Source organism: Calypte anna, chromosome 10 (assembly GCF_003957555.1).
Source record: "Calypte anna isolate BGI_N300 chromosome 10, bCalAnn1_v1.p, whole genome shotgun sequence".
NCBI classification, from domain to species: Eukaryota; Metazoa; Chordata; class Aves; order Apodiformes; family Trochilidae; genus Calypte; species Calypte anna.
The window spans coordinates 5674204-5689040 of record NC_044256.1 but is presented as its reverse complement, the minus strand read 5'-3'; the positions used below and the strand labels follow the sequence as shown (position 1 = coordinate 5689040).

The 14837-nt window shown below is 39.3% G+C and overlaps 1 protein-coding gene across 6 annotated transcripts in view; it reads right to left on the bottom strand.

Moving 5' to 3' along the window:
* The window catches only part of TJP1 (tight junction protein 1), a 155223-nt gene extending 141314 nt beyond the window's left edge, over positions 1–13909 (bottom strand). For 3 of the 6 annotated variants that reach the window (XM_030456645.1, XM_030456646.1, XM_030456647.1), the window contains exons 1-2: positions 13743–13909; positions 5665–5797 (exon numbers count right to left, since the gene is read on the bottom strand). In XM_030456645.1, the coding sequence (XP_030312505.1) occupies positions 5665–5797; positions 13743–13909 (300 nt within the window). The remainder of the gene's footprint in view (positions 1–5664; positions 5798–13742) is intronic. The other 3 variants (XM_030456648.1, XM_030456653.1, XM_030456655.1) reach the window with 2 other exon arrangements.
* Positions 13910–14837: the final 928 nt, after the last annotated feature.

Genomic DNA, 14837 nt, shown 5'->3' with positions numbered 1-14837 from the left:
TAATGAAAGTATAAAATCAGAACAATTTTATTTAAAAAAATATAAAAATCAAACTACAGAATAATATCTACCACCTGAGAAGCCACTTAAAAGATGATTGAAAGGGAAGATGAGTTTGGGTCAGATTAAATGAAAGAGAAACTGCAATAAAGCCATGCTTTTCAGTGCAGGCTATATTGCCTTGCTCAGCAATATGCTCTACCTAGTCCTTTAGCAATCAAGCACAGTATCTCATTTTGATCAGGGGTGGAGGGCCTGGGCTAACCACAGCAACAATCACCCCATGTACTGGTAAGGACATTTCAAACAACAAATAGATTCTTCAGCCTGCCATATACTTTTAAAATCTACCAAAGAGATTGTGGACGTGAAATAAGGATGTTATCACAAACATCCATGAAAGTTAATCACTGAAGCTTGTAAACAGCCTTGAAACTCTATTACAAGTTATAAAAAAGGTGAAACTAGTAACAACAGGCATGGCAAAATACTGTACAGACATTCACCCACAGTTGCCAGAGCACACTGATGCACATGCACCTCTTTGCACACAGAGCATGCTGGGCACACGTATATCCCCACAAAGAGCATATGAGGTCAATCACTCCATCCTGCTAATGAGAGCAGGCAAGCACAGAGAGAAATACAGAGTTTCTACATGTCCTCTGCAAGGAAGCATACAAGGTATCATACCCAGACAGTGGCTAAAGTGAACTAAAAATTTATGTTACAAGGAACGTGTGTCTCCCCACCTAGAAAAGGCAATCACACATTAGCTGACTCTCACTTTCTGATTATCTCTTTCTTTGTTGTCTCTTCCATTTTGTTGAGGATTCCACAGCACTTTACTCACTGTCCTTTGTACTTAGCTGTCTCTCTTTTTCCCTCTTTTGGATTATCTCCTACCCTACTGTGTTGCTGTTCTATTTTGCATGCTGACATCCACTGACCTCTAAAGCAGTAGGACAAAGCAATTCTAACAAAATTCATTTTCTTGTCAGTACACGGAGAGAAGCAGCAAAAAATGCATCTGGAAAAATTAAGATGAGAAAAGAATGGAGGGGAGGGGAAGAAAGAGACTCAACATTTCTACAACATTTTGGAAATAGGTATTTCTTGGAATTCCACGCTGGTGCAAGTAGCACGGCAGAGATGAGCTGCTCCACTGAGACTGCAGGTTAACTGAAAACTTGTGCACATGCTCATACAGAGCAGGTTAGCACCAACTTCCTGCAAAAAATATGCAGAACTGGACTTTTTCATACTGTAAATAACTGCAGAGCTTTGATTCCCAAGGAGAGCTTCTTCTTCTACACAGGCTGATTTTATCAGGAAAGTAACGTCCAAATTCTTTTAAAAATACAGGTTCTCACAGGCTGATTTTAGTAATTTCTCAAGTCCAATCAAAGAAACACAATATAAAAAATGAAAAAGAAGGTAACTTAGGCATTCCATCACCATTTAAATTAAGAAGACGAGCTCCTTAGAAATCCTTTCAGCAAAGTCTCCCTTGCTGTCATTCCCACAAACCATCAACACTGTCTCACAGGGAAAGAAGGAAACAATTTCCCTTCATGTGCACAATACAGAGGAGGTCAGTGTTTGTAAACCTATGAGCCATGTACAAAATCTGTCATGTGGTCACAACCATAAGATCCATTCATACACCTCACAGCTGTCACAGCCTGCTAAGGCATTTCACACACAAGTGAGGATCACAACAGTGCCCCAGCAGCCCCAGTGCTCTATCACACAGAGCGGTCCCAAAATGCACCTGCATCCCAGCATCACCTTCAGAAGCCCTAACACCAGTGCTGGATTTGAACATCTTGAGAGCCATATGCAGCTAAAGAATCAAAGGTCAGTCACATTTTACCTATTGTTATAAATAGATTGTAAGGTCCTTGAGAGCAAACACTGTTTGCACAATGCTTAGTGCAACAAAATCCCTGTCAATGAATTGGATGCAGAAGTGCTACTGCTATACAGGGTAGCTTCTGCAAAGCCAGAGTTTGTTTCACTGTAAAAAATATTAAAATATGGTTGTAATGAACATCAGTACAACAAAAACTCATTCTACAAGGTAGTACATATTCCACATCTTTCTCTGAGAACTGATTATCTTATTCTTCACTTTTCTTCAAAGCTTTTTGCAACTTAGAGCACGAGTTCTGCAATATTTCTGGGTTACAAAAAACCACTTACCATTATTCAACAAAAAATACAGATTCTTGGAGGTCTTCTGCATGCTTGATTATTTCAAGGAATAATATCAGGGGTAGCACAGTATGATGATAGCCCTTAAAGAACCAAAGAGCTATAAAACAGGTTCTACACAGTTTGTGGGGCAAGTTCCTAATCTAAGTGGTAGCACTAACACATGGACACAACAGAAGAAAAATGGATGAAAGCAGTTGAAAACGGATGCACATGCTAAGGGAGCTGCTTTACTATCACCTTGTGGCTTAATGTCATTTCACCACTTTATCCTCTCACTTGCTGCCTCGTTACCATTTTGCTAAGACTTCACTACTACAAACCATCCACTTAAGACAGAGGAGACATGGCTACTAAATAAAACCCAGATTTTGTCACAAGTCCTGCAGGCTCCAACCACTTGTAACCAGGGAGAACTCATACCTCCTGAACGCATGTTAAGGATACTACAGTCTGATCCAGCTATGGGATAGTAACACAGGTACACAACACATCAATCAGGATTTGTGGGCTATGGCAGTTTCTCATGAATACCTGTGGCTTGCAGCAAGTCATTGCAGCAGCAGGTCATCCAATAATGAGGTTTTATAGGCAGAAACCTCTCTAGCATTCTCAGGTACACCATCCATATTAAGAGCCACAGGTATAACTGAAAACAATATTACAAACTTCAGATTTTACTAACCGTGGTAAACAAGAAACTTGGCAGCATCACATCTTAGACCACCCCCTGAAGGCCAGTCTGGTATTCCCTCCAAGTCACTCCTTGGCCTCTGCTGAAATTTTACACATGCAATAAGCTCTTTGCTGGTTGTGCTCTCCCTTGCAAAGAATAACCCCATTTTTCCATGAGTTTCACAGCTTAATGTAGTTCCCAGAGCGAATCCCCTGCCATAGCTGAAGTCACAGTAAAGTACAAAATACAGTATTTTTGTGATTTTTTTTCTATGTGCATATTGCATGGAAATCCAGAGCTTTCACAATGGGCACACATTCCTTCACACTTTGGAGGAAAGAAAGTTTAAGTAATTTTTTATGTCTTTCTAGTGTTAGGGTTTGTTCTTTCTAACAATTTGCTTAGTGACAGGAAATAGGAGATTTACAGTAAAGATGAGTGGGATGTACATAGGCTTTAGTAATAGTAAAGTGCAATCTAGTAACATTCATATTTACTCTTGCATTACATGATTAAGAAAACTAAAAGTTAACCAGCCACTCAAATTACTTTGACTTTGCATATAATTTATCCATATACTTATCTTTGTTGCACACAAAATGAATATAGACAGCAGCATAAAGCAGTAGTAAAGTTTTATAAAGCTCTTCCCCTCATTGGGTAATGTTATTTCTCACAGAATAAAATTGAATATATTTACTAGATCTGTCAGTGCCTGAACTTTCTTACTAGAAAAGATGCTTAACATGAAAAACATTCAGTTTTGGGAGCACTCTGGAAAGACTGAGGCATCCTAATTTCCTCATTTTTTCTTCAGATCTATTTTTAATCACAAGTTTAAAACAACAGAATTATCATTATACAATACAAAGAAATATTTCAATGTGATTCTCAGTCATGTAGCAGCAAGAAAATCTGCATTTTTAACTTTGATTTGTGCACTTAACCATTTTTAACTTGTATCATCCTTTCACATGAGACCTCAGAGTAAAATGTGAGCTTCCTTTCCTGATAACCAATACTTAACTATCAATGCCTGAATTTATACAAATACATACTCTACAAATTTCTGTGTTACAGATACAGGTATTCCCCATTATAAGCTGTCACAATTCTCTTTACAAAGGTCCTATGGCATGCATGATATTCTTTTTACCATTGGCTGTAATTCTTTTTCTTTGAAGACCCCAAGTGTAGAGGCAGATTTATTTAAAACTCCTTAATAGGACCTCAGAGATGAAGACCCGTAACACACAAGCTAAAATTATTGTTTCAGTAACCTCATTACCCAAAGGAATTTTTAACCTTCACTAAAGTAATGACTCCAGCAACAACACTGCTGTGACAACAGTTTGCACAGATACAGCAAAACTTGGCCAAAAAGGTGGCAGTGCAGGCAGCTGACAGCACCTAACCCAGCACATGCTCACTGCCTGGGTTTCAACAGCTACAGGGCTGGAAGCACCCACACTGCTAGAGGTATCTGGACACAACAAAATGCACCAAGTCTCAAAACTTTCCTACTAATTTCAGTACTTGCTTAAACAGCAAACAACCATCTCTTTGTTCCAAAGATAGTCCTGCTAGTTTTTTTAATTAGAAATAAAAGAGTTGTGAGGAAAAAAAAAAACAATTATGATACTGGCATCATCTGTAAAAAACACCAAATGATGCAACATACTGAAACCACTGTCTTGCCTTGAATAGTGATAATTTCCCAAATTGCACCTGAAAGTTTAGTTATATTGTTTCTCTAATGTAATACCAGATACTATCTCAGTCACTATTTTTTTCTTAATTTTAAAGATGGTACATATTTCCTATCTACCTCTTTCATCCTCATGTTTAATTACTGGTTTAAAATTTAACTTACTCTTTGAGATTATTTACGTATTTAAAACAACATGATTAATTTATCAGTATATAACCCACTTCAGCCAAAAACACCCCCCTCGTTGAGAGGTGTAGTTTTTATGCTTCTTTCAGTACAGAATTTTTTTCAGTACAGAAGAGAATGTACTGTGTTTAGAATAATTCTAATACTTTGTGAACAGTACAAATAGCAGAAAATCCACCTCTGTGTCCCATTCTCTTTCATATTAACTATTTCTTTCCATTATCTCAATGTAAACAACCCCTAAAGTAAAGTTCTGTAAAAAACTATTTCTGTCTTCAACTAATTTCAACTACATCTCTAAAGCATCACCTATAGAAATTCTTCAAAACCATAATCACACTGAAACATACCTACACCCTAATCAAAGCAAAGCCTATACCAATACTGTTTAAGTGCAGTAAGATATCATCTCTGATAGTAGCTTTTAAGTGCTACAACCACACACATCATTTAGGAACATCAATTTCTTTTTCTAGTACTCTACTACAGCCATATACAACTAAAATAATTTTGTGGGGGTTGTAAAAAATAATCTATATCTAATCTATATCTTCCAAAAGCATAATGTGAAAATATTTTTCATATTAAGTCTATTTCCAGCTACTTTCTTCACATCATGCAGTGGCAATATTAAAACCTGCCATCAATATTTGTATCCAATGGTACCTGAAGAACAAAAATGTAGTTATGCAAAACTAATTATATAAGTAACACCACTTAACTCTTGGCAGTGTAGAATTGCAATTGCAACATCATCAAGTGCAATACCTTTCCTAATTCTGACATTTAAACACAATGCCAAGAGGGACAACTGCTTTATTAGCAAGATTCTCATAACTTCATTTAGGATAAAGGTAAAAGATATGGTACTTACAGTGAATTCACAGAAATCAATGCTGTCAAGACTTTTGCTTCTGTGTAGTCTCCCTTTTATTCTTCTTAAAGACGGCTTTCCCTGACTTACACTACAGGTAGCACCATTGGGATTTTCAGAGGATGGAGTTACCCTGCCAAACAAAAAGAGCCACGTATCAGAATGTGTATTTTTATTGAACAAGTTTCCTTAAAGTAAAAAAATGCATATAGGAAAAAACACTTCCATGCTACACAAAGGAAAAATGTTATTCCAAGCTTTAATTTTCTATCACTAAGTACCAAAGTAAGACCACAAAAGTATGTGGGAATCTAGTTCCCATAAAGCCCACCACTGCTTACAGATTTAGTCAGGAACATATTGGAGTCATCAATTTTTTTTTAAGCATCAGAAAATACCCAGATTACACAAAAATACACATAACTTCTGAAAGTTAAAAGGAATACTTTTCTCTACTAATTCAGTGAAAAACTGAGTCCTGTGATACATATTGTGGCTGTCAATTAAATAAGCAGGAACCTGGCAGTGTTTGGATTTTGACTGTCTCCAGTTTGAGTGCTAATGGTACTTCAGCAATGAATAATGATGAACAATAATGAAATTAATAGGCTCTTTTACATTTATAGGGGTAATATATTAAGCAAGTACACTTTATAAGGTCTTTTCATCACGCTGTTGTCTACACACAGTCCTAAGAGGAGTCCATAAATAAAATATTTTGACTAAGCAATCCCTATTTCAAACTTGTTGGAAGTTGCCTATGACTAGAAGTGAGGTTAATAATTACATCAAATGTCTTAAGCTTGCGAGGTCAATATTTTGACTGCAAAATATTCTCTAGTCAGTTGACAACACATTAGAAAAAAGACTGTTCCAGGAAATATGCTCATCAAGAATCACTTAAAACCAGAACATTCTAAGTGTGTAGGCTTACGCTTTCACATGATTTCTCAACTGGAGCCATAAGAGACCTCAAAAACTAGTTTAAAGGAGAAATAATACCTATCTTTTTTACATTTCCTGAGACTTTGGACAGTAGGTCAGTGTTTTTCTCTGTGACCATTAAGATTTCTCTCACACAAAAAGTATCCCAGTTAGGTTCTTAACTTAGAATTAAAAGCCTTGGTGTATACATAAATGTTTTTACAAAAAAGAAAGGTGCAGATATCCAGTACATACACATCACTGAAAAAGGACATTTTCATGTGGTCCATGTTAATGCCTGAAATACAAATTTCAAAGTACAAAACACAATAACCACAGCCTGAATACATTTGTTTGACTAAGTAAGACTCATAGGTCTTGACAGCTTCATGGTCAGGATAAGAGGTCCAAATACATGATTGTAGGAGGCTAGGAGAAGAAGTTGGAATAACCAGACTTGAAAATGGAAACAGATCTTTTCAAATCTCTTTCCAAACTGATAAAGAAAAAGCCCTTCATTCTTTGTTGATTTTATGATTACTAAATCAAGATTTTGCTTTCAGGTGCTTGAGTTTTTTTGGTTTTACATAGACACACATTTTTACTGTAAGTTTAGACATATTAGACATTTTAATTACATTTTAAACTCACCACTGAAATGACACCAGCTTTTTTTGGGTATAATTATATTTACATTAAATTCTGAGTAAAATGTCTGGCTACTACAGTAACATATTTGCTCACAGAACTGAAACTACAAAAATGCTACAGATTCCCTGATAACATTTTAAAAGTATTACCAGCACACAGAATAAAGTATTTCTTTAGCAAAGACCTAAAATCATCAGATGTTTGAAGGCCCTTCTACTTGGGAGCTCCACTCTTTGAAGCCACTTGAAAAAATGAACTTGCTGCCTTTGAATTCCATACATCATTTAATTCTCCTGAAGAATAAATTTTGATTATTACTCCTTAGCCTCTGAGAGTCAGAAAAAAGCTTTTAAGAATCACATTTCACTTTCAAAAATATAGTTTTATAGGAAGAAATATCACCATTGAAAGATTCCTTTCAATCCCTTATAAAATCATTACTTTCTAGGTATCTTTACAACATAAAGTATTATTTAACCGACAAGAGAAAAATCCCATCAGAATCATGAGAGGTTTTGACTCTATGTCAATGAGGGAACTTTGGGACAAGTGCAAAGAAATAAAATACTACCTTCCCTGGTGCCTCTGACACACCTACAGTTACAGAAGAACAATTAACAGACCTGAGACAGACCTGAATCTATTTCACACCATCTTCTCAGAATGGTGGATGCAGCAATGAAACTCTCAAGAATCTATTTCCAGTAACGCTTGTGAAGTAGTGCAACAGGGATTCATTTCAGTACTAGAAATTTCCACAAGGAACACAACAGTTAAGACAATAATGTTGCAAGATACACATGAATTTCAGCTTCAGTGAGTCCAGATTAATGAGACAAGGAGCAAGGTGTTTAAGTTGAAACTAAATTATTCAAAAAATGTGAACAACAGCTTTTTAATATCTTTTCCACTTCTGAACCTCACTTTGTGCTCTCAAAGTGTTCACTGTAATCAGAGAAACAGAGAATTTTCTTTCTAAAATAACATTGAAACTGAAATGCAAATGTCTTTGGTTCTGTCATCTGAACCTTAAGCTCAAAAAATTAGTTGTTCATTAAATTTACTGCACCTTATTATCTCCTTCTTTCATCTCTTATTTGTATTGCTTAATTAACAGAAATCAGTAAGTGAATTGCTAAGTCACTGGCCGCAGTGCATGCATCAGGGGTAAAGAAGAATTAACACAGACTAAAGCAGAAAAATTTTTAAGAGACTTATGCTCATCATGGGAATCCTAAATTAAGGAACCCCAATTCGTTAACTTTTTAAAAATTTCAGTCAAGTTAATTAAACCATTTTGTAAATTCCACCTGGAGCCCAAGGCCCTTACTATCCAAATCCTTACAACTGACCTTGACTGGATCCTTATCATATATCACATTACATAACCATGACTCTAAATTATTTCCCTAGTTTGTAAAATAAGCAAAAACCTTCAACTTTCAGTATCTGAACTCCACTAACAAATGTGCCAGCCTAACAAAATACTATGCAACAGAGACTTCAAGGTCCAGCATCACATCAAGAGCTAACCACTTAGAACACAACATAATCAGATATAAAGCATACAAAACAACAGGTTTCTATTAATTTAAAACTATTTATATTCTACTTGCGTGTAATTCTTATTTGTAATAACCTTCAAGATTCCCTAAGACTTTTTGCAGTAAAATTTTGTCTGAAGCAATAAAACTGAGGTAATTTTCTAGATGGACCTGTCAGATTGAACATCAGATTGAACATTTTTTAGGAATTAAAAAAAAAAAAAATCCCATTTCTTTTATGTTCTGAATAACTTTATTAAAGACATCAAAATACTTTAAAAAAGTATTGAAAGCCTTGAAAAAAAAAAAAAGCCTTGAAAGGATAAATTTTTCATATTTGTTTTCCAAGCATAATATTAATGCTAGAGTTAATGCAGAGAGGTCAAGATTTTGACAACTATATAGCTTCAGAAAGACTTAAAATGGTGTATTTTCACATACTGCAAGTTGTCTGTGTATATTATATAAAAAAGAATTAAGTATTTCTAGCTAATGTCTATCCTAAATGGTTCCACAAAATAAAAGTCTAACTTCTTAGAAACTTCGACTTCCCATAGTAACAGGAATCTGTTGAGAGATGTACACAATGTCTGTAATTAAATAACCTCCCATTAAACAAGTACTACAGAAAGTGAACATGTCCACTGGACTCAGCCAAATGTGTTCAGTATGACTTCTGGCTAAAACATAACAGTAGAAAAGCTGAAACTTAATCTCACTGATCAAACTGGAATACCTAATAACTACACTTGCTCAATATTAATATTTGTTTGGGGGGGAAAAAGGCAGACTTGAAACAATGACAAGTTGAACTGAGCAGTCAGCTGTTAGGCTAAATTACTGTGCACCTCTACAAATGTCAAGTCTAGGCACAGAATCCCACCTTCATCAGAAATTTTAAAAAGCCATTAATTAACTTGCAATATGAATACATCCTTACAGTGGGCTAAACTGAAATTACGATCCCCATTTCAAACAAATATTAACAGTAACCAGTAAACAAAAATGGAAAACATCCAATCTCGTGATCTGTATTTTTGCACATAATTGCTTTCCTCCTCCTATACTGGTGACATTTTCCATTACTTTATTCTTCCGAATATGACTCAGAAAATAAACAACCAATGGCAATTTTCCCTAGGGATGGTCTAAATGACAAAACAGGCATCCTTCAGTATTAACCTGGACTCCTACATCCAAGCCACAGCCTGAATACAAAGATAGGTGCTTAATTCCAGGCATGCTGGTTACTCCTCACTGATTTCAAGTAAGTTTATTCCTGTGCTTGCAAAGAAATGTGCCTGTGCAATATCTTACAAGAAGCAGCTATCACTTAACATCCAGGTTTCTGTATCACACATTCTTTTAACAACAGCACCAAACAGGAGAAATTGGATCCTGTCAAAACTCAAATTCTGTAGTACATTGCACCTGCATTCTTTCCTGTAACCTAGATTGCTTCAGACAACTACCAATCATTCTTAAACGATGCAGGAAATGTAAATATGGAATAGCTGCATCCATAGTATTCTTCACAATGAAAATCTATCACTAATCAAGCTTTGTGTCTTGCTTCCTGACTGCACTGCCTTGCACCAAGGCGAGCTTAGGGGGAGTGAGGCAAAGCAGAGGAAGTCTTTCAAATTAGAGTCAAATGCTGTAAGAAACAGTAGGGAACCTAAGTGAGAATTATTAGTGTTGCTGTAACGCCCTTTCCCCTTTTGCATTTTTTTTGCCTGCTCCTTCTTGCAACAGAGCAATGTAATATTCACTGTGACATGAAATGATGGTCTACTTCTATAGTTTGCCTTAATTATGTGATTTAGCATTTCTCTACCATAAAAGCATCCAGGTTGCACATATTGGGATTTCAGTAAATATTTGTGTCAGTTTACTGTTTTAAGTTGCTCCCAGGTCAATAGTTAGATTTTCTGGAGCATCTTCACAAATCTTAGTCCTGATGCATCCTATCTGTACTAGCAGCACTATGACAGTGGATTTTGTATCCAAATACTGTCACCCAGCAAAAGGATTGAAAACATCCTACTCATCTCATTTAGGTTCCTGCATATTAGGTTACACCGCTGCACAAACATGGGAAAGGGTCTGAATCAGCAGTTCAGGACTCCAGCAGCTTCCTCCATCACTAAGTCCAAAACTCAACTGCCTCAAGCAAAACTAATCATAAAACCATCAAACCCCACATTAAACACAAGCAAGTTTCTGGCTCCTCCACTTCCAACTTTATGCCTGTGGCATAGCTTCCTTCTGTTTGTTCAATTGTTTTATTCCCAGCTAGTTTGTACCAATTTGCTCTTAACCCATTATGAAACATTGGTGCCCACTCTTTTATATAGCTCTGCTCTCCTGCATCACAGGAGACTTCTGATGCAGGACTTACATTTTCGGAGGGAAGCAGAAGAAAATTGGAGTGACAGATGCTCTATAAAGAAGTATAACATTGCTGTTACCTTTTTCATTTTCTTTCAGTAGGATTCAGGTGGATTATCTCCATCAACAAAAAGATGACTGTTTTAACCCTTTTTTATTAAATTATGACTTTGTTTCCACATATAATATGTATAAACACATCAAGGAATTTATGAAACTGATGAGTTAAACTGAATGTTTCAAAATTTTAAAAGTAAGTAAATAAAGAGAGATGAAAAAGCATCCTGTGACTGAGTTGGCTTACACATTTATTTCAGGTATTTTTGACATTTGGTGATCCAGTAATGAAACATATTTCTGGTTTATGGGATGGAAATAGATAATAATACTGTATTGATTTTAGTTAAACAGCAACATTCAGATTTTCTTAGTGCATTATAAACTATACACAAATGAGAAAAAATTAACATCACAAAGGATCCTTAAGCAAAGGATGTATTTCTCTAAATGCATCATAAAATAGCATTTCATGAGCATAAATTTTATCCATACACATAATGCCTAATGCTATTAAACTTCTCAAAGGAAATGTGACTACATAATATCATACAGCCTATTTATAAGAATATCTCAGAGACATGCTTTCAAATGCTAAAGTAATTCATACATCTCCCAAAAATTAAAAAAGAACTTCATTTTTCCTTAACTCTCTTAGCCAACTAAATCTTCACACAGCATTGCACTGCAGCAACATGATGTCAAGTTACAAATGTTATGAAATGCAATGCTTATAGTATGCATAACTGGGGAGATACTATATTGTTTTGCTATACTGCAAAAAACAGAGAATCTCACAATGAAAACAGGCAATCTAGAGCTGATCTAACTCCAACTAAAGACATAAAAGTAGAAGTTGAATTAAGTCCTTTCGGACTTAAGCACACAAATATAGAATAGTTTCACTTTAACACGCCAGCAAAGAAAATATTTCCAAGGAGACACAGAAAAGATATGAAACAGAACAACTGGTATCATTACATTATCTGTAATTCGACTTTTTAAAAGAAGTAACACACCAATACATACAATACTGCACACAGACAGAATTGGCATCTGGGGAGAGTAAAACAGGCCCAGTACACTTTATGCAACTTATGTAATCAAAATCAAACCACTGAATATACTACAAAAAACTTGATTAAATGTAATAAAACTTCTCTGTGTAACAGTGTATTTTTGTCTAAGACTACATTTGAATCTGTACGTTAGTTAGGGTGAACAGACCTGGAAATTTTGATCTTGCCTACAAGGAATATCGAGATTTGGAATTAATGACAGAAAGCTTACTTGTACCACATTATGTTTCTTCAAGGGAATGTATTTCCTTGACACTGTCTATGCTAGCTGACAATGTGCAGGGAAAAAAAGAAGGAAAAAACCTCAACATTCTATAATTCATTTAAAGTTCACTTCTGGTACAACTGCTGATGTGTGAGTAACTCTATTTGTAAGTTACCTATTTTTAAATAAAATGACCGATCATGCCTCCTGTGACACTTTGCTTCACTAGGAACATGTCAGTACTGTGAAGCAAAGCCATATGATCGTTACCACCTAAACATCACTCTTGATCTTTTACAGGTAAGAAATTCTCAGAGTACAATTTCATTCCTGGTATTTTCATCACAAAAAATCTGACTTCACAGATTTTTGCCTTGTGATTTCTCCTAGTGATGACACACATCCCACTGCTTTAATCAAGCTACCAGTGGGCTCTTACAAGCCCATAAGTGACTGGGTATTGCAGTGCCGTATGTTTGCTGATGCCCTACTCACCCAAATCACACCACTAGAGTTCAATACATTTTTCAAAACGTATTGTTGACTCATACAGAAAAATCAGCTGAACTCACTATCAGTGAAAGAACAAAATGTAGAAATAAGCCACAAGAAAAGCAGGATGTAAATAAAATTATCATATATGAACAGGATGTGTTCTCTGCCGCTCGCTAAACGATTAGGCTTGTATCTCCCTTTCCCCGTTTTTTTAAATACACCTGTCAGCAGAAACAGGGGAATTCAGAGCCCGGCTGTCCGCACAGCCCAGGGCGGGGAATGCGCTACAGCCGGAGGCAACACTCGGGCTGTCACGCAAGCGGCAGACCCTGCCTCAGCTACTCCCGCGCCCCTCCGCCGGAGCTGCCATGGCCGTGCCCGGGCTGGCGGCGGGCAGCGGGGCTGCCTGGAAGCTGCGGTTGTACCGTGAGCGGCAACCACGCGTACAGCCGCGGAAAGCACCGCGCCGGGCGTCCTCCGGCGGGCCCGAGGGCTGGCGGGCGCGGACAGCTCCTCCGGCACCGCCGCCGCTTCCCGGCGCTTGCCACACAACTGGCGGTGAATTCGCTGGGAACTTTTTCCCCCGGAGATGCCCGCGGGGAGCCCCAGGCCCGCGCCCGCCCGGTGCCCCTGAGGCGGGCGTCATGTCTGAGAGGAACCCCCCACCCGTCCCGCCGCGGCCCGCGCTCGGCCGGGCCCGCAGTGCCGCCGGCCCGGTTTGTGCCTACTCACCACAGCTTCCTCTTTAAGGGCATCAGACTGCCCCTGTTGGAGGCGGTCACCCCTATGGCCATCTGCAAGACAGTCAGGTATTTCTGATACTTCATTTTGCCGTCGCCCCCCCTGTCCCTGCCTCGTCCCCGCCGCCGCCACCGACAGAGTCTCTCCAGCCGCTGCATGCAATCATCAAATTTTTATTTCCAGGCATCTGCCGTCCCTGCGTCGCGCTTCTTCCCCTCCTCCTCCTGCCGCGCTCCCTCTCTCTCTGCCCCCCCGGCTCACGCTCTCCTCCTCCTGCCGCACTCCCTCTATCTCTGCCCCCAGCTGACGCTCTCCGCCTCCCGCCGCGCTCCCGCTATCCCCGCTCCTGCTGACGCTCTCCTCCGCCTCCCGCCGCGCTCCCGCGCTCTGCCCTCCCCCTAGCCCACGATCCTCTTCTCCTCCCCCCGCTGTCGCACTCCCTTTCTCTCAGCCCCCCACACCTCGCGCTCTGCCCTCTGACTCGCTGCCGCTCCTTCCCTCTCCCCCGCCGTGCCTCCACCTTGCTGCGGGGCTCCCCCTCCTTCTTGCCCGGCCGCGCTTCCCGCACCTGCTCCTGACCAGGCCTCTCGCCCCCTGGTTTGTCTCCTTCTCCTCCTCCTCACCTGGGCTATCTCTTGGTAGTCGCCCCCTACCCTCGCTAGGCCCTCGCTGATGCCTCGGCCTCCCTCTTTGCCCCCTTGCCCCACAGGCCGAGCCGATCCTCCCCTTCTCCCCTGGGCAAACGCGCCTTCCCCTCCATCTCTGCCCGTGGTCGGGCCGCTCCTGCCCCGTTCCCCTCCCCGGTTACCTGGGGTATCCCGCCCCCGCCCATGTGGCGCAGCTGCGGCTCTGCCCTCCCGCCATCAGAGGGGCGCTATGCCGCAGCCTGGCTGTCGCGGAACGGTGCCCTCTCCCCGCCGCCTCGCTGGCCTCGCTTCTGATCCCATTAGCGCTTAGAATAGCCCCGTGTTATTTTAATCATCTCCCCGCACCTCCTCCCGACTAACAGCGTCGGTTGCGGGTTAGCGGTAACCCAGCTGGCAGAGGCAAACGCCTGACCGCCCGCCGGTGCGGCCCTGTGGAGGC